Below are 19,427 nucleotides of genomic sequence, written 5' to 3'. Positions count from 1 at the left end.
TAAAAAAAAAATGTTTCCGTTTTAACAACAGCATATGGGCAGTTCTTTATTTTCACTACAGCATACCATTTATGGTCCGAGTCAAATATTTTTGGGTGAGTCCACTATTATAACATTTCTTGTTAATTGTAATCCAAAATCCAAGATAAAATCAAGCCACACTCTTGAATGGAAGAAAAATCCACATTTTCAGTCATTGACATATGTGGTCAACATTTGTTTTGAAGGTGCTCTCTTGGTACTTGACATTTAGTAAACTTCAACATTGTTGAGCAACAACCTTTACCCACACCCATGACCTTTCTGTTAAGCAGACGGAGCCTGACAGAGCGGTGGTTTTAGAAAATTACCGCTGCAAGGATGTCAATATTTAAGACATGATCTTTAAAATACAAAAAGTAGGACAAGCAGATTCTTTCTTTAAAGTGTTGGCTGAGTGAGGACAAGCAGAGTCAGGAAAAGTCAAATGTTTCATGTTTAAACAAGGTCCCCTCTACACATTGAAAATCCACAAGCAATGGTGCACACAAACAATTCGGAACAACATAAAACACGTTACAGCGACAACAAAAAAATCAACTGCACCAGGTAGAAAAATGATGCAAGACTGCTGCACCGAGCCTCCAGTCAAAACACAATAAACTTACATTTTTACAGCCAGTGTAACTTAGTGTTGAACAATTATGAAGATTTCCATAAAAACAATAAACCAACTTGTATCCACAGTTGTATTAAATATACAGCAGAATGCTATCACATAAAAAACCTCAGCTCTTAGATTGTCAGATCTAAGAGCTAAGAAAGAATTAAACGTGTGACATGGTATAAAAGTATAAAAAAAATTGTAGTTAAATCAACAGCATATATTTATCTATATTGAAACAATAGGGATTCTGTTTGTTGGTGAAAACATTGTTTTAGAATACTGGGACACCATCTGTAAACTAGTCCATTGGTTAATACCTAAACTGAATTGTTTTTCAGCCACAAAAAAAAAAAAAAAAAAAGAAATACTAAAACAGTCCACAACAAACTGTAAAGTAAATGCCGACTGAATGATTAAACAAGTCTAATTCCCTTCAGAGTATCTCAGAATCATTTTAACTTGACTGAGTTAAAATGAACTTGACTCAGTGAACTTAAAGTAAACACACCAAGAAAAGATCTACAGGGTAAGCTGAATAAACAAATTTTGCTCACACATCTCCATCTGTCAGTGACCATCACGGCTAATCACTTATTAGCGCTTATAGAATAGGGCTGGATCATTAAGCGCCCATATCTGGTTGAACTCCTTGATGAAGGGTTGAACCAACTCTGCCTCCTCCGTGATGATGATGTTTTCCATGTTGCTCTGCACTGCTGTCAACGTCCAGTTGAGGGAGCCGGTGATGAGCAGGCGGCCGTCCACCACTGCAAACTTGTGGTGCATGTGCACAGAGCCAGCGTCACATCGCACGCAGACGCCTATGGCGAGAATGTTGGACAAGGGAGAAAGCCACGGAACGTGAGGGAAACCTTTCATATTTGCATTCATCACACATACTGCCTGTTGTGATGTTGAGTTCGGATTTGTGTTTTCAGTCATTGAGATTGGTCGTGCAGTTTTTTTTGATTACTCAATTATTGTATCAATTATTCCACATAAACCTATACTTTTATGTTAACCACGTAGTTAATAGTAGCACACGTAGCATATATGTTTATATCCGCAAGCCCTTAGAAAAGACCAAACACAAAAACACAATTAAAATCTGAATGGGTTGAATTCAGATCAAATTCAGCTCGATTGGACTAAATTTTCTTAAATTTGGAAGATCTCTGATTGGCCGACACTTCCATTTAAAACCAAATTCGTCCACTACTCTTATGTACCTTCGCGAAGGTCCATTGGACCCTTTCTCTTAGGACTGCGGGATGATTAAAAAGAAATCGGTATTGTTCAAAAATCGTAATTGGTAGATCAAGCTTTTTAAAGATAAATTGCACTTGCTGCTTCCCTGCTTTTGAATATTTGTGAGCTGAGAAGTTTATGGCTCTCTGGCTGCAACAGTAACCCAAGTCATTACCCTTCTACCACCAAACTTAACAGCTGTATGAGGCTCTGCTGTTTGAGTTTCATTGAAAAGGCCTCTGTGTGCTATCAATAGTAGCAGTGTGGAATCAGCTGTGTGTTGATTTAAATCATTTTAGTCACAAACAAAGAGCAGATTTCATACCAAAACCCCAGACAGTAAAGAGTTTGTACTTTCTATTTGTCATGACTGTATTTTGACAAACACCAGACTACTTCAATCAAACCGCGACTGCAAACTGAATGACCTTGTGGTGGACCCAGTGGCATTCAGCGAGAATAAACAGCTTTTGCGAAACAAAATATGGAACAGGAGCTTAATTTTCCTCGAGCCAACTTAATTTTCCTGACGTTTGCATTCAACATTCACTTAGGCACGCACAAACACACACTCAGAAACACTTTGCCTAATAACATTTGCTGTCTGGTTGCCAGCTTTGTACTTACTTAATTCTAACCCGACCATATGCAGTGACAGTGATTTATTAAATGCAGAAGGGGCTGAGAGACAGAGTGAGACAGCATGAGTCACACATGTGATACAAATCTTTCAAAGCACTATTACTCTGAGTCATTGAAGGGCTTGTAGAGGCAACCTCAACTAACCCCAACACCCCCATTATCTCACTGCTCGCCATTATAGATCATGTGGGACTTACTGACAATGATACTTCAGGTCTGAAAGCCTGGAGCGAGCTCCTGTTATTGAGTAAGACTAGCGTCATGCTCCCTGTATCTTCAACTAAATGTGACTATAATGGTGTTAAATAGGTTCAGAGCAACCTTTTATTATACGTCTAAAATGTTTCTACAAGGGAGTCATGACTCTATATCCACGACATTTCTAACATTTTGTGATGGAAGGACCCTTGGCCACAATTCATTTTGATTTTTATAGCAACAGTTTACAATAAACTGAAGCGCAGAAAAGACAATTCTATTTGTATGCACTTAAGTTTATATTAATCAAGTAAAGTACATTAATATTTTATTGATCGGGGTTACGAGAGAAATCTCTTGTTAAAATTCCAAACTTTCCAGATTCTTATCAGCTGAGTTTCCTGTTCCAAGTAAAAAAGTTAAACGTGAATTCCCAGAAGATTTTTGCTACCGAGTTCACACTTCCAACAAGATACTTGCAAAACTACGGGACCGGCAGACGGATGGAAAAGTTTACAAATACAACTTATTTTTAGCTTTTATTCTGAAATGGAAACCAAAATAAATTGACCAAATAATTCTAAAGGATAAGTTATTACATGGAAAATAAATTTGATCATTCTACAAAAAAAAAGAGTGTAAAAACAGAGTTTCTCTTACCAGCCTTGCGAAGAACTCCTATTTGTGAGCCTGTGATGGCAGAATAGTCCTTGTCACTAAGGACTCGGATAGTTACGCCCTTGCTGTGTAACAGGAGCACAGCTCTACTCAGATCCATGTTGGAAAAAGAAAAAACACACAGGTCCAGTGAGGAGGAGGCAGAGAGGATGTGGCGGAGGAGACAAGAGAAAGACGTCTCTACACCGTGTGGCAGTGGACAGAAACATGAGCTGAAGCAGAAACAAAGAAGCAAGTCAGAGGCCTGTGCTAATCCATACATCTCATGCTACTGTACTGCTACATTATGCACTGACATGACAACGTAGGTTTTCAGAACTATATGAAACTCTCAAAACTTAGTGGTTAAAATTCACCAAAATGGCTTCAAAAAGTCAAATGTTGAGAGTAAATTATGAGAATCTGATGTATTCTTCATATGTTCAGTTTGTGAGATAACACTAATTTCGTCACGTTGGTCTTACCAAGCTGAATTTTGGCTAAACAGGTGCTCCACACAAGACACCTTTGAGGGGAAGAAGAGGACCTTGTTGAGGGTTCTTCTGCGCCTGCAGCGACCAAAGACCCAGCCAAGCAGTTCCAGGCTGAGAGAGAGGGCCATCACTCCCAGGCCAACAACCTTCACACTCCACATCAGTGACATCTAACTCACATAAAAAAATTCAGTTAAGTCCAGTCATCTTCCATTGATCCTCTTACATCAGGATAACAAACATCTGGTATAAGAATATAACTGTTTTTTTTTTTTGTTTTTTTTTTGCTGTGCATTACAAATAGTATTTTCAAATATAGTTGAATAAACTGTAGAAATTGCAAATGTACTTGCGTAGAAGAATTAAGAGCCCTTTTAGTAAGATTCTCAGTTAACACCACAGTGGCTGGAAACCTTTTTTTTCACATTTTGTCATGTTACAACCAAAAATTGAGTGTATTTTATTGGGATTTTATGTGGCAAATCAACACAAAGTAGTGCATAATGGTGTGTTATAAGGAAACAGATTTTTCTTTTTTTGTCAACAAGAAAATTGCTATGTGTGGCAAAAAACTGACACTGCACATTACCCTGAATATGCTAATGATGAAAAATAGTGGTGGCATTATCATGCTGTGCGGATGCTGAAAACATGGCTGCAAAAGACTTGAGACTGGGCAGAGGTTCAATTTTCAGCAGGAAAATGATCCAAAACAAACAACCAGAGCGGCAGTAAAATGGTCTAGAACAAAGCACATGAATCAGAATGGCAACATCAAAGTCCAGACACATAAATCAAAGTAGGGAACATGTCAAAAGACACAATTTCCATTAAATCTAACTGGCTTGAGCTATATTTGGAAGAGAAAAATGTCAGTCTCTAGATGTGGAAAGCTCATAGAGATATACTCTATAGTAATTGCAGCTGTAATTGCAACAAGTTGTCATCTCAATGGCTGACTTGAGAGAACTTGTCAATTTAAATATTTGTATTTTTTCCTTATAATTCATAAACATGCACTGCATTGTCCATTTTAATCACATAAAATCCCATTAACAAAACATTGAAATTTGGGGCTGTAATATGAACTATGAAGGTTTAAGGGTGTAAGCATTTTGTAAGACTTTGAATCTTCTCATAAAGGTTTTCTAACATTTTTTCTCTACTATTATGTAGTTTAAATACATATTTAAATATTAATAATTTAAATAAATAAGTAATAAAAGTTCTTATTATAACAGCATAATTGAAACACATCTGATATAGAACACCTTGATAAACGCTAAATGTATTTACAACACTACTGATTTGTCAGTTAGCTAAGCTAGCTGACAAAAGCTAAATGATAAAACTGATTACGGTAAAGCAGGAAGTTTCTAAACAGCGCAATATGGCAAGGTCAGTGTGACGGAAATGTTATAAAAACGGAGACCTTGTGGAACAAGTAAGGGTTTAGCAACAGTTTCAAGTCAAAACAAGAAACATGAACTGGTTTTAACCCAAACCTGCTAGAGTTTCTGTCGCCACCATGCGGGAGAAAGACTTGTCAGGTGCTGCCAATCGATGTAACTGTCGTCTCAGACAGCCAATGGGAGATCGTGACGTAAACGCTATCCTCCAATAACTTCAATCGAACTGTTGTTGGTACCGTGACTTAAGGAACTGTTTTGCTGAGCTCTCCAACGTGTATGTTCAGCTTGAACTCAGGTAAATACGATTAAACTTACTCTAGTTAAAGTGTAACAGTCACGCAGTGTTCCGTTGTTGTTAGTAAATGAAAGCACTGGAAAAGTAATTTTCTTTGAAAAACATAGTCGACGTGTCTTTTATCCTGAGGTGAATAAAGTTGCCAAACAAGTCAACAAACATGCTAACGCTAGCCTGCTAAGTTAACAACATGGAGTATTGAAATTATTTAGGGCCCGTTGCAGTCATTAATAAGGTTGTATATTCTCTCATATTTGGTGATATCTTCTTTGAACCGTTTTTGTTTTGTGTTGCTCACCCAGACTTTATAAAGCTTGTGTAAAATGGGTCGACGCAAGTCTAAAAGAAAGCCTCCTCCAAAGAAGAAGATGACAGGGGATCTGGAAACTCAGTTCACCTGCCCCTTCTGCAACCACGAGAAGTCATGTGATGTCAAAATGTAAAACGCTATACGTTCATCTGATCTGAAGTTCTTTTGATTTGTTTCGGCTGGGTTCTAACTTGTCTTTTTGTTACAGGGAGAGAAGCAGGAACACTGGAGTAATATCATGCTCTGTCTGTTTGGAGGAGTTCCAGACTCCCATCACCTGTATCCTTTTCACCAAGTGGATTATAGCTTGGTTGTTATGGTCCTCTTCTTAAAAAGAAACAAAACAGTAGTGATATGAAGAACCACTGCTAACTTTAATGTGTTTTTATTTTATAGTGATGGGAAATTTGACTCGTTTAAGAGACCTTGTTCTTGTGGTTTGGCTCTTTAAAAAAAGCCATCGTTTTCTATTCCCATATGGATCCTCAGATATTTATTTATTTTTGTTTTTTTTTCTTAAATTAACATCTTATTTAAAAAAACATTATAAAATGAATTACTCATTTACAAAACATTCATTCTATCCAGTGTTTATTATTTAAATTGATTATTATACTCCATGGAACACAGTGCTGCAAAAAATACATTCTAGAAGAGGCAGCTTGAGATTTTAACCTTGTGTACTGTACAGTCTGCTTTTGCTAATGATGCAATTTAAATGGCATCTAAATGTAACATCTTCCTCATATTTCTAATTGTCTCACTTTTCCAGCTTGTTGTTTTTTATTCATTGTTCTGTCTCACTCCGTAGCATCTCCCTCCCGCCTGTTTCCTTCTCTCTTTGTGTGTGTGCTGTGTCTGTAGCCGCTGCCCCTCCCATTCCTGCTCAGAGAGGCCACATAGCTGCTGTTTGTGATAAATATTACAAGGAAAGGGGGGGGAAAAAAAAGAAAAACAGCAGCTCTGATCCTTTTCTACATATGCAGAACTGGTTCTTTGAGTTGGTTTGTTTATGATCTGTTTGAAGATTGGTTTGTTTTAATGCGGGAAGAGGTCTTAAAAAGGGTTGTTTTTTGTTGTTGAAAAATTCAGTTGGTTCAGCCCTTCACCGGTTATTGCCTCCATCTATCCACCTCATGGCTGGAACCTGTCAGTCTGCTCTAAACCCACCAAGAGTCGAGTAAACCTTTGGATTTTGCGACAGGTTGTCAGTTGTCCACCTCCATCAAAGATGGTGGATTGCTTTTCTGGTGCCTTGGTTTTATGAAGCAGGTTTATCCTTTTTCGGTTTTCTTGGAGATCTTGCTGAAGATTGTGCTTAAACGGTTCAATGAAGCTAGCTAATCAAATCAGTAAATCAACCCGGGGTTACTGACTGTGGATATCTGTTCGCCATATAAAACAGGTGGAGCTGCAGTAAAAGAACTTAACCAATGTCGCCGCCGTATCATTAAAGCGTGAAACCATATACCATTTTGTCAGGAATTTTGTCATTGCTGCAATCCCAACTGCTTTAAACCTCCCTTTGCACTAAATGATCCATCAAGGTGGAAATGTTTACATCGAGCAGGTGGAGATACTATAAATGTCCAAGACTAAAACATGCTGTGGTTGTTTTGTGATGTTAAACAGTTGTTATAAGTACAAACACGAGTGTAGCAACACATGCAAAATGATAATCTCTAGCTCATGATGAATGAGATCTTTAAAGACGGAGGCATTTTAATTGATTGCTGGTTTTTAATCTTCAGCTTCCAGCGTAAACTTTCAAATAATCAGCCTCAGTTTTTGGTACATAAGTGTCAATTCTTCTGTTTCTATTTCAAAACGGCATCACTCGTTGAGGAGAAGAATAAAGGAGCGCAAGCAGTTTGTGTTCATTCGTACCTATCCTTGTTGTCTTTTTAAATTTACATACTGAGGAGACTCGTTGGTGGGAGAGCCGGTCCTTTTGTTTCTAATTCGGAAAGCTAACTTGCTCTATTGTTTAATTTAGAGGAGCCCAAATCCAGCCCTCAAAAGCAACTTTTAGATACAAATGGCTGAATTGTCTCATAAGAATACCATTCAGCTCTGCAGAGGCCCAGTAATGAGGCATTCATTTGATTCACGTGTAGAGAAGGAATGCCTCTAAAAGTTTCAGGATAGTAGCTATTGAGGAATAAGTTTCCATGGTAACAGATCTAGATAAGTTGTTGACCAATTCAAGGAGAAGATGGATTTTACCTTGATAAACCAGTTTCCCCGCTTCGTAGATTAGGCCTCTGATCTTGTAGTTGGGAAATTATTTTTGGCTGAATCGCGATCGCCTCATAACAGCTGGCAGCCTCTGACAAAGTGATTGTAACATCATCTTACCCACAATAACACTGTGAGTTTTCCACTTATTCTGTAATTTAACGTTCATCTACTTCAGGTGAGGGAATTATTCCTGCTGATATTTTTCCAGCCTCAATTAAAATAATGTGTGTTTTAATCTATTTTATAAAGATAAGTAATTAAATATTTGTACACTTCCTGCATAATTTCTGCTAATTTCTTTCCATGTTGTTTTCCAGTTGCTTTCTAACACACACACACTCCATTTTGATTCTGATTTAGAGTTGTTGACTACCTCTGAGTTAGGACAAATTATGACCCTGATCACATCAAAACAACCCCAACACATCCTGCTTTTTCTTTTTTGTATTATTTAAGCACATTTCTCTGCAGCAGAAGCCACTTATAAAAGGGGTGTTCTTAGGCTGTTAAAGCTGCTATGAAATATTTCCCTGTCCACTATCAATAAGTGTAAAAAGGTGTAAACCTGTATGTGTGTGTTTTTTTTTTCCCATACTGAAATAAATAAGAGTAACTCTGTAGCTAGATGGTACTCTCTGACATCTGTTCACAGATTCAGAATAATTAGGATTCTATCGATAATTAAACACGTTCCACTTTCAAAGCCTAAGAAATGGCTTGGAAGCAGAAGGACTTTCAAATATTTTATTGCAATACTTCTTGTCATATGTTTAGCACTTTGTAGAATTATCTTTTCCTTAATCAGATTCTTCTCAGATCTGTCGGAGCCTGTAGATGTGTACAGTGACTGGATAGATGCCTGCGAAGTAGCCAATCAGTAGTCCTCGTGGAGCTGGACGCGCCTCAGGAAGCTAGAGAGGTCAAACACGCGTTAATAGGGCCGCGCCTATTCAGATCATGCTGCTTCAAGGATACAGTTGAAACGCTGAACCGTGATATTTTGTGAATTTTTATGGTCAGTAAAGACACACAACTCTGGTAGCAGTGGCGTCGCTTCAGACTCCTCAGCAAAAACCTTGTTTGAGAAAAACAACTTTCATTCTGATCAAGTTTATTGTAAGATAGCCTACGACTTTAGCTTTAAATTAGATTTTATATAATTTTATTTTTCTGTGCAGGGTACCTTGGCTTTCCCTTGATACGACAGGGCGGTTTTGTTTTTAAATGTAATGTTTGATGGCCCTGAAACAAATGTTTGCTTTTTAGATATTTAATTTTGAAATAAAGTAGGAATCGAGACATTTAGTTTATTCTAACTGCTAGATATTGCAGATTCATAGTTTATGCAAAAAGTGCATAATTTGAAGAAGTCAGGTCCTTGCATTTAATTGTGAGATCAGTAAGTACTGGATGAAGTGTACTAAATTAACTCGCAATGATCAATTTATGCAAAGGTTTAAAAATTCAAGCTCTGCAGCTTTTTCATCTTAATCCCTCTGCAGGATCTCTTTGAATTGCAACATTGTCTTATTTACTGTATTAAAACTTGGAGCAGGTGGGAACTTCTTAAGATGGATTTAGATAAATGATGCTTTGAATTGGTTATTTTTGTCTTGAATGCTGCAGATTGCCAGTTAGCTTTTGTATAAATAAAGTAACTCAATTTTACCTCGAGAGAGAGAGAGCATGATATCACCAGTTTTCTTCGCCAACACAACACTGTTACAACACTCTGCCTCATCTTAAAGTACTGCAGCTTTAGGTCATCCAAACACAATAAAACAACTAAATGCAGAATAAAACCAGTTAAGAGGTAATTAGTTAAAGGTTCCTCATCCTTCACTTCATTGTTTTTGCTTGTTAGATGAAAGAATCTTGCCCTAAAATAGGGAAATTCAGAAAAGAGTATTTTGCTTTGCTGAAATCTGTAATGCTGGTTGATTTTTAAATGAATCTAAATGTAATGTTTTCAGCTGTGATCAGTGAAATAAAGACTTCTTACTTGATTATTCTGGTGTTTACTTTTACACGGAATCAACAAGATTTTGCGCATTCGAGCTGTTATTTTGTCGAGGTGAAATGATCGTACAACTTTAAGTTTAAAAAAAAAAATTGAAGCACAACTTAGAACTTTATGGAAATCCACACAAGTTAAAATATATATACATTTATAAACCACTAAAATTTGGATAAATGTCCTTGAGCAAGTAGCGGTTCAAGAGGAACCACTTGGCTTTTTGTGTCCATGAGCATAATGCTAACTGAATATTTAACTACTCTTCCGGTCAGAACTGGCAGACATTATTTATATTGGCACAAACAGGTTTTTAAGCAAAGTCTATACATTTCCAAAAGGGCTGAGTTCAGGTTATTAGGGATGCCATTCAGGAAGCCTTCCAAAACTAACTCTGATTTGTTTTTAGGATCTTTGCTTTGTTGAAACACCAAACTGTGTTCATGTTTAGCCCCACATGACCTGAACACTCAGGACGAGGTAAGTCACCTTTAGAATCCAAAGAATTGTACATAATTGTACATACATATTCCTACTAAAATATATCCTACTAAAATATATCAATTCTATTTTGACCTTATAAACCTCTGACTTAAAACTTTACTTAAATGGAATATTCCGTAGTTTTAGTAAGATAAGAACATAGCTTGCAACAGGATGATAAAATAATGTTCTCCACAAGCATTGTTCTTCTGTTGTGGGATTTTTGAAAGTGTTTGTTTTTGTTTAATATTTCAGGATATTGCTCAGCTCTGTCTTGTTTTTGGCCAATCTTAGTCTGAGCCACATGTAACTCCAGAGCAGCAGGTTTCAGACATCTGCCCGAGATCAAAGATGGTCTTTCAGGGTTTTAACAAACAACCCTAGAACCACCAAAAGTCAAGTTGATCATAAACTGGAAGACGCTATAATGGAAGCGTCATCACTGTCGACAGTGAAGCAGATCTAGAAAAAAAAAAAAAAGCACTTCTCCAAAATAAACACCTTGTAACCGCACATTTACAGCCACATTTAAGGTCAGATAAAACACAAATTGAGCTATTTGGTCACAATAGCCAGAAGGTGTCTAGGCAAGGCTTTTATGCTTTACTTTTTTTTTTTTACTTAGTACCATCTTTTTATATGATGACGGCACACCTGGGTGTTTTAACAAGACAATCATCCAAAACACACATCAAATCTGAGTTAGAGCAGAGATCTGGGATGTCCCAGACCTCTGCTCTATTGAAAATGTTTGTACTGAGGTTGAAAACCTGAGCCATGCAGGGAACTCGATCGGTTTAAATCGACCGTATCATTTCTGCCAAACAGAAAAGTTAAATATCCTGGCAGAAATCCTGCCAAACCTTGTTGATGGCTTCAAATTTTGTTGGTTTGCCTGTGACTTACTAAGTACATTTACCAAAAAAAAATGTTTGTGGAGGTGTATGTACTGTACATATTTAAGCCTGCATGCAGAATTTTTAACCTTTTGTGGATTACAGAAAGTCTACCTAAAATTCAAACATTACACCAATTCTTTTAAATCCCGACTTAGTTTCATTATTCTACCCAAAAAAGCAACAATTCAAATGCGTCATTAAAAATCCAAGTTTAATACATTCAGAGAAGAAGATGGCTGTGGGTATACTTCTGACCAGAACTGTACCTTGATAAAGACGACAGAACTCAGTCCTGTTAACACCATTCAGTTTAAATCTGTCATGCACTTCAGACATAAAAACACCTTTTTTTTTTTTTTTTTTTTTTAGTAAAACAATATCTGGACAATGGAGGCTGTCTAGAATAGAAAACGTAGAAAAAACACATCTTCCAAAAGCCACATGCTGATGTTACATTTCAATATGCTAAAGGAGGTCTTTGAATGCCAATCTACTGTCCTGAGGCATCTGTGACTGTTGCACGTTTTCAGGAGCCCATTCATCCCCACGGAGCACAGAATGTAGCCGAAATGAAAGAAGGCAGTGTAGTGGGGTTGTGCACCAGACAGGCCTGAGTGATAATAGATGAGATGTTGAGTGCTTGCCTGGGCTCTCCACCCAGGAGGAGTGTGCCCGTGCATGCATGCTCTGCGGCGTGCATTGTGTTCGATGATGGACCCCAGCTGGAGAGGTATTGACAGCGCCTTATGAAACATGCTGGAGGATGATTACAATGGAGAATGATTATCACTCAGCTTCTCCTGCTCCCTCCCCCTCTTCTCCTCCTCCGTCTCTCGCTCCTTCTTTTCGCCTCTCCCATTCAGCACGCGAGGTCAAGTGTCACTCTGTCTCCCTGTTGTCAAGGCTGCCAATCAACCCACACAGCGAGTCCGGGGCAACTGTTGCCAGGGAAACAGAGCGATTTTGGTTGCTAGGCACCTGGAGCTGTGCTCACAATAGTCATTTTGTTGCTTGGAAGCAACATACACGCGCTTGCATAAACACACACATAGCCACAGAAAGCGCTCTCCCCTAATCAACAAGTTCACGGAGCGTCAGAGGGAAATTTGTGTTAATTATGATTACATACTGTCACAGATTTGCTTACACATTGGAAAGAAATCATGCAAGTGTATTTGACGGGAGCGTAATCCATCTTCAGGCTGATGCTGACAAATTGCTGAATTTGCAAACGGATGCTGATCTTCTAATTTATAATACTTTAGCAATAATGCTAATGCTCCGAAAATGTTATTCCGGATGTTTCATTCCACCATCTCAGCCACCTGATTAATCAGCGAGCCCAAACGTCCCAAGAATTCTTCAAACCCACACCCTGGACCTGATCAATAAAAGACATAAACATCCATCACTGTGACCAAAAATAGTTACCCATAAAAGCAGTCAATCCCTCAACCCCCACCCCCCCTCCTCCCTCCAGGCGTACGGACCCAGTGAACCTTCACGCAGCATCGCATGTGTGCTCAAATGGATGGGATCTATCCATGTGCCTGTTGTCATGAGCCTCCATCAAACCCCGCTGTTTCCCTGCTGGCATGTAGATCCCGTGTTTGTGTCAGCGCGAGTCTGATTCTGCATCATGACAGCCAGTCAACTGAGTCAAAATGCTGAAATGTCAGCCACGGGTGCAAGCTTTACATGTCCTCATGTGTTACTGTCTCCTGTTGCTGCAGCTACTGGCATCAAACTAGCACTTTTTTTTTTTTTTTTTACTCCTTTTATAAGATTTGAGCTGGAGAGTGGGGAAAAAAAAAACCGAGCGGTAGTGTGGATGGGCTCGTGGCTGAGCAAAATTCTCAGCACCGTGTCTGGAAATTTAAAGCGTTCTTGTTTGGAATGAATATGGACATAAAAACGACAGAAGGCAGCCATTAAATGGTGAGACTATGACATCGCTTGTGAATGACAAGAGTAGATAATCAAAAGATTTAGTGTGCAGTGGTGAAGACTTTTGAGATAAGCTCCCAGAACGGCCCGGGTTTTAGCTCAGCAGCGTGGTGCAAAGCTTCTGATGAAGGAGCTGCTGAACGCACCAGCTCCACAGGTGGACAGAGTGACACGGCTGATAACACCTCGTCAGTGGCTGAATTCAATTGAGACTCCTGGCAAGCCCCAATTGCTTCTTACTTTGCCTTGCAAAAGTAATCACTTCCGTTTAACTTTTTTGTCACATTTTGTCACATTACAGCCACAAAGCTCATTGTATCTTCTTGGCTAGTTTTGGCTTGTGTTTCTCAGAAGGATGTGCAGCGCTAGCTTTCAGATACACCTGGGATTTTTCTTGCATGCCAGAAAGTTTTAGTCTCATCTGATCAAAATACCTTCTGCCATATTTTTTGCTGTGTTCCCCTACATGGCTTGAGGCTAACCGGACTTGTTCTGGTTCTTATGGCCAACAAATCATATCGACACATCATCGACAGATTTTCCTGACTGGGCTGTGAATCTCTGCTGCTCCTCCAGAGTTACAGTGATTCTGCTTCTCTGATCTTTAATGAATGAACCAAAGTTTATTTAGGGGTATCGGAGCAAAAGCACGGCCAACTTCTCAGATTTTAAATTGTAAAAATGTTAACATTTTTATAAGATGTCTCCCTTCACTTCACAATTATGCACTAGTTTGTGCATAATTGGGCACAAAGTACACAATATATATAATAATAATAATAATAATAATAATCTTGACAATAATTAAGACAATAATAATCCCAATAAACCTAATTGAAGTTTGTGGCTTCAATGTGACAAAATGCAGAAAACCTCAAGGTTTATGAGTACTCTTACAAGGCAAGGTAATTCAAAAGCCTGATTGACCAAACATTTCCATTCATTCCTTCCCTTAATGTTTGGACTGCAGCACTACAGAACAGATCTCCGCATCAGATCCAGTGTTGATGATAAAGCTTCCCCTCGACTACGCGTATTCTCAAGCAATAACATCCACATCTGTATTATCAACCCAAGAATACCCGTGGTCGAGACCGGAGCACAAAATGACCGCCTCCACCCACGCTTCCACTCCTTTCTCACTCCATTCAGCTCCTTTTTTTCCCTTCCTCTTCTGTATTATCCTTTCAGCTCCTGAATCAGATTACATCGTAGAGGCGAATCTTTAAGGACAGCACCTGTGATGAAAGGAGACAAAAGAGATGATATTTAGCCTTGAGTGGCAATGCAGCAGCAGCAGCATTCACAACTTAAGCCCACTGCTAGAGTACTAATTAGATTGTATGCTTTATGTATGTCCACACACATTAAGAGATCACACTGCCATCAGCTCTTCCTCACATCAAGCCACCGTTTAGCCGAGCACTCGGGGAGAGGACAGGATCACCAATTATCTGCAAGGTGTCAGGAATTGCTACTCTCCAGTGAGGGGGAGGGAGCGATTACCAACAGCGGATGATGTACATAACAGATGTTCAGCCCTCACCTATTGTCTTCCCTCTTTCCCAACTTCCAGCTCCTTTCCAGGAAAAAAAATAAAAATAAAAATCCACAATCCTCCTGCCTTCCTTACTCCGTCCCATGGAGAATAAACCAGACTCTTCCCAATCCACACTTGCCAATTAGAGACACAGTAGCTGTCAGCTGAGGAGGAGAAAAGATGGGAGGAGGAGAGGCACTGGGAAAAGAGAGGAGGGGAGTTTGCATCAGCACCACAGTCAGCTCCTCCTGGAAAACTCCAGCCTCAGTTTACAAACAGGGCATAATGGTCTTCCTCCTTGATTCCCCCACTCCTTCTCACTTTTCCTCTTAACCTTTCCCCTCTAATCACGCTGATCCGTCTGCCGCCTCTTTCCCGCCCCTGCCCCGTGTTTGCTCTCTCATCGTCTGGACGGCTGCTTGTTTATCCGTCCAGACACATCCAGCACTTGAGCCACACATCCCCTTCACGCTATCAGGAACCCCGACTCTCCTGCAAAAATTCCTCTGAGACCCTTAACCTGCTGTCACTTAGAAGACCTCAACGTCTCGCTCATTACCTATAACCCCCTTGGTCTTCCTCTCCTCATCTCCCTTCCCTCTTTCTTGCCTCTTCCTCCGCCCCAACTGTCCAAGTCCGGCCTGCCGGTGATGGCAACTCGTGTGGACGTGTCTTCTGTTCTCACCACGAGCTGTGAAGAGATGTAGGGAGGTGTCACAGATCTGGTGTAAAAATACACCCCGCTGCTGCCCGGCTCACCCCGCAGGAGCTGCCGTGTGTCTGCTCTGTGTCACCGGGAACGTCTCGGTCTGATCTGCAAACACTTTTCAGTGTGGTACATCGAGGTTAAGCTATGATAACATGACACTCATGTGGGCGTGCCTGGAGCAGCAGTTCTGACACATTCATGCAAGCTGATCATGTACCCACATATTTATGATTCTCTACCTTCTTCCTCACCCACCCCAATAATATATTTATAGACTGGTAAGAAGTTTATTTGATGCCGAAAGACATCTGGTTTGCATCTATAAGAAAATCCATTTCCTGAATTGACTTGATTGAAAGCGAACTGGCTCCAGCTGGAGGGCCTAATGAAAGAAAATCGGTCTGTGTTTCATATTTATGTCTGACGCAAACAGACTTATCAATCATTTTATGTACCTGGTATTTGGAGTAGGACGCAGAATTACAAGTGACTGAGCCTGGAGGCAAAGACAAGATGGGCTTGTGATGGAAACAGAAGCAGAGCGGATGCTGGGCCTGCTGCTTGCACATTATTGCTTAATTGTTTGGAACTAAAGGCCCTGTTATGAGCATGTTTATGCTTTTGCCTGCAACAGCAAATCCTTCCAGTCATTTCTGCCATGCTGTTGAGTCTAATAGTCTCTACATAAAATAAAATAAAAAAATAAGTGACCCACTCGTAGCTGTTCTAATGCATTTATGCTGGAGTCCAGAATGAGCAGATCCTCTCTACATTTACCAAACTTCGGACTGCAGAACCCCGAAGCACAGGGCCAGATTTAGGAGAAAGACTCCGCCTGGGACACCGCCACTTTTGATTCCCCACCCAGAGCTTGCTATATTAAAAAGCTGCCATATTTTTTGAACAAATCAAAATCCGTCTCAAGGAGGGAACTTCCTGTTAGAAATAACATCTGCCTCCACCTGGCAAAGTAAATATGAGAATTTATTATCATCCTCAGAAATGAGGGTGTGTGCTTCAAGCTTAACACCATGTTGTACTTATGCCTGAGGCTCATGTTTTTTGATAATGAAAAGGGATGCAGTTCTTCGGTTGTTGCCTTGCACTGTTGACAGAGCCAGCTAAAAAGTATGGACAACACTTGGTTACAAAAGTGCTAAAGATTGTTAGTGTAATAAAATATTGAGGAGAGTAAGCGCTGACAAAATACGACCATTAACCGTTAGCCACGAGGGAGCAAAGGTTAGCTTGCAGTGTTCAGCTAACAGCTAATAAAAGGGCTATTTACATTTCATTTTAATAGTAATCAAACTGAATATTTCTATGTGAAACGGAGATTATTTTTAAAGCATAGTTTGAGATGAACAAATCCTTTATTCTCTAACAACGAGACATTAAGGAGCATTTTCAATGCATTTCTGTCAGAAGCACCACCTTAAAATTAGACAAGCATAAGTAACATAATATATAAACTGGTAAAATTCTTATCATTCTGCACTGTTCAACAGTCCTTTATTATATTGCTTATTTGAATTGAGAAACCTTTATCCTATTTGTGAAATACTAATCAGGTGAAATCACATCTTGTCTTGTTTTCTTGAGCAGAGTATTGAATATCATCTCATGGCCTGGATGTATTATGGCCACAAATTGCATTGAAACTGCTTTGGATAATTATAGTGACAAATTAATGTCAGTGTACATACAGGCCTTGCCTACATGAAAATAGAGGTTTTATGGTATTTTTTTTTCCTTTTTGAAAACTTAATTTTAAGAACAGCGTGCTTGAATCAAGATATGTCTCCAAAAAATAAGATGACCCAAAATTTCACAGCAACACCCAAGATGATTTTAGTTGCATGTCAGAAAATCAATGCAAGTTGCAAGTTGCTTTGGTGCTAACCGCTGTTAGCAATACCAGCTAATAACAATGTATTACTCTCTCTTCTATTACTCTATTGTGTTTGTTCGCAGAGTTAAGAAGCAATAGAAGCTGTATTGTTCTATGTGTGGCTTAATGTAATATAAGTTGTGAGAATTACAAATAAACTGTATGATTCTGCAAGCGTTTGGGCTCTACGATCTGGTTTGTATTTGTGAATTCATTGCCTTAAAACAGTTAGACATGGAAATCACAGGGATATGGGCTATGAAGTGAAGCAAACATTTATTTAAAAGCTGAAAAAATATATATTTGAGGCCCCCCTCCCATGAAAGGCCACCACCAGGCTTCTGCCCCCAGTGAGCCTTTGTTAAAGTCCGGCCCTGCCAGTACAGATGGCTCCAAGTTGGCCTACTGGCCCAGATAACCAAACAACCACACACTGTAAAATCGCACATAGCCAGCAGCACCTGTTTTCTACGTGACAGGCGTGGGTTATCAAGCTTTCTTTGTTTGTAAATACATCCGCTCCCACTGACAAGGAGATCCCAGTTCAGATGCCATAGTGGCAGGCGTGGACTGAATCCCTAACCCCTCAGCAGGGGAGTGTGAACGGGATTCAAAACCAACATACTTCCCATCCAGCAGGCTACAAAAAGGAAGAAGACGCGCTGCGGTGAAACACTGAGAGCTGGAAGCAGGTGTATCTCCCTTCGAGACGTTTGATAGGCACTTTGGTGGGGATGCTGCTGGGACCAACCTGTTTAGTTATCAAACCACAAAGCGTGCCAGCATCCCACTGATCACTGATAGGGCGTCAGTGCCGCGATTTAAACGGTTTCATCCGTAATCTTTAAATCTAGTTTCTTCACTTCCACGATTATAAAGAAAGGCTGTTTAGCCACGATTACAACATCCTAAAGTGCTGGAATCCACGCTTATCAGCTGAGGCAAAATGTGATTTTATGAAAGGGAAAAAAAAAAAAAAAATCATCACTTACCGCTTGGTCCACGTTTACGCTGCTCCCGCGGAGAAGCCGTTCTTAATGCCACGCACTGTTTCCACGCTGAAGTCAGAGAATAGGTTACACTGTGCAGGGAAACGCCCCCCGCCACCCCCTTCTCCCACCACCACACCTCCACCCCCCTCTCCTCTCCATCCATGCTATTCCTTTCTCAACTGTGCGCGTCTCCTCCCGCTTGTGGGGGAATCACATAACCACTCCTTTTTTTTCCCCTTCCTCTTTTTTTTTTTTTTCCCGCGGAATGGAAGGGATGAATGGAGCGATGACGACTCTGCAGGTGCTGTAGCAACAGCAGCATCCTTTGCAATGCAACTCATCTGCAACCTCTCACCTCTCTCCTCCCCCGCCTCTAATCGCACTCTCATCCTCTCTTTCTCTCTCTCTCTCTCTGGTCCATCCCAGTAGAGCGTGGTCCTATAGCGCAGCGGCGGCAGCTCCAGAGCTGGGGTTTGGCTACTTCCAAGTCATGATGGAGTATAGGCTAACACAGAGTTCAGGGTTAATACAATGAATGCACCTCTGCGGATGGGTGATTAATTTGTCTCACTGACCACACACACACACACACACACAGACAGAGAGAGAGAGAGAGAGAGAGAGAGAGAGAGCGCAACAGAACACTGTCCTTTTTTCTTCCAAATGGAGAGCATTTCAGGAAATTCATGTTTTTTTTTTCTTCACACAAATTGCTAAGGATTTATTTTACAGCCCTACATTATAACCTTTGTTCCATTAGTCACAGTTGACAGAGCTTTAAATTATTAAGCAATTAAATAAAGCACTGT

The 19,427-nt window shown here is 39.9% G+C and overlaps 2 protein-coding genes across 2 annotated transcripts; one reads left to right on the top strand and one right to left on the bottom strand.

Annotated features, from left to right (window-relative positions):
• Nucleotides 1–35: 35 nt before the first annotated feature.
• pld6 (phospholipase D family, member 6) lies at nucleotides 36–5,480 on the bottom strand. The gene is made up of 4 exons (XM_014982006.2): nucleotides 5,391–5,480; nucleotides 3,877–4,055; nucleotides 3,395–3,624; nucleotides 36–1,467 (listed from the first exon to the last, which is right to left on the bottom strand). Exons 2-4 carry the CDS (start codon nucleotides 4,053–4,055, stop codon nucleotides 1,241–1,243), a joined length of 636 nt encoding a protein of 211 aa, XP_014837492.1. The 5' UTR covers nucleotides 5,391–5,480; the 3' UTR covers nucleotides 36–1,240.
• LOC106914881 (transcription elongation factor 1 homolog) lies at nucleotides 5,455–10,149 on the top strand. Its single transcript, XM_014982052.2, has 4 exons — nucleotides 5,455–5,592; nucleotides 5,895–6,031; nucleotides 6,111–6,181; nucleotides 8,960–10,149. The coding sequence occupies exons 2-4, from the start codon at nucleotides 5,916–5,918 to the stop codon at nucleotides 9,022–9,024; spliced, it is 252 nt and encodes an 83-aa protein (XP_014837538.1). The 5' UTR covers nucleotides 5,455–5,592; nucleotides 5,895–5,915; the 3' UTR covers nucleotides 9,025–10,149.
• The last annotated feature ends 9,278 nt before the right edge of the window (nucleotides 10,150–19,427 follow it).

Source organism: Poecilia mexicana, unplaced genomic scaffold (genome assembly GCF_051168715.1).
Source record: "Poecilia mexicana isolate PSO_F unplaced genomic scaffold, ASM5116871v1 scaffold_1, whole genome shotgun sequence".
NCBI lineage: Eukaryota > Metazoa > Chordata > Actinopteri > Cyprinodontiformes > Poeciliidae > Poecilia > Poecilia mexicana.
Note: the sequence above shows the minus strand (reverse complement) of the source record. Positions and strands in the feature narration are given on the sequence as shown.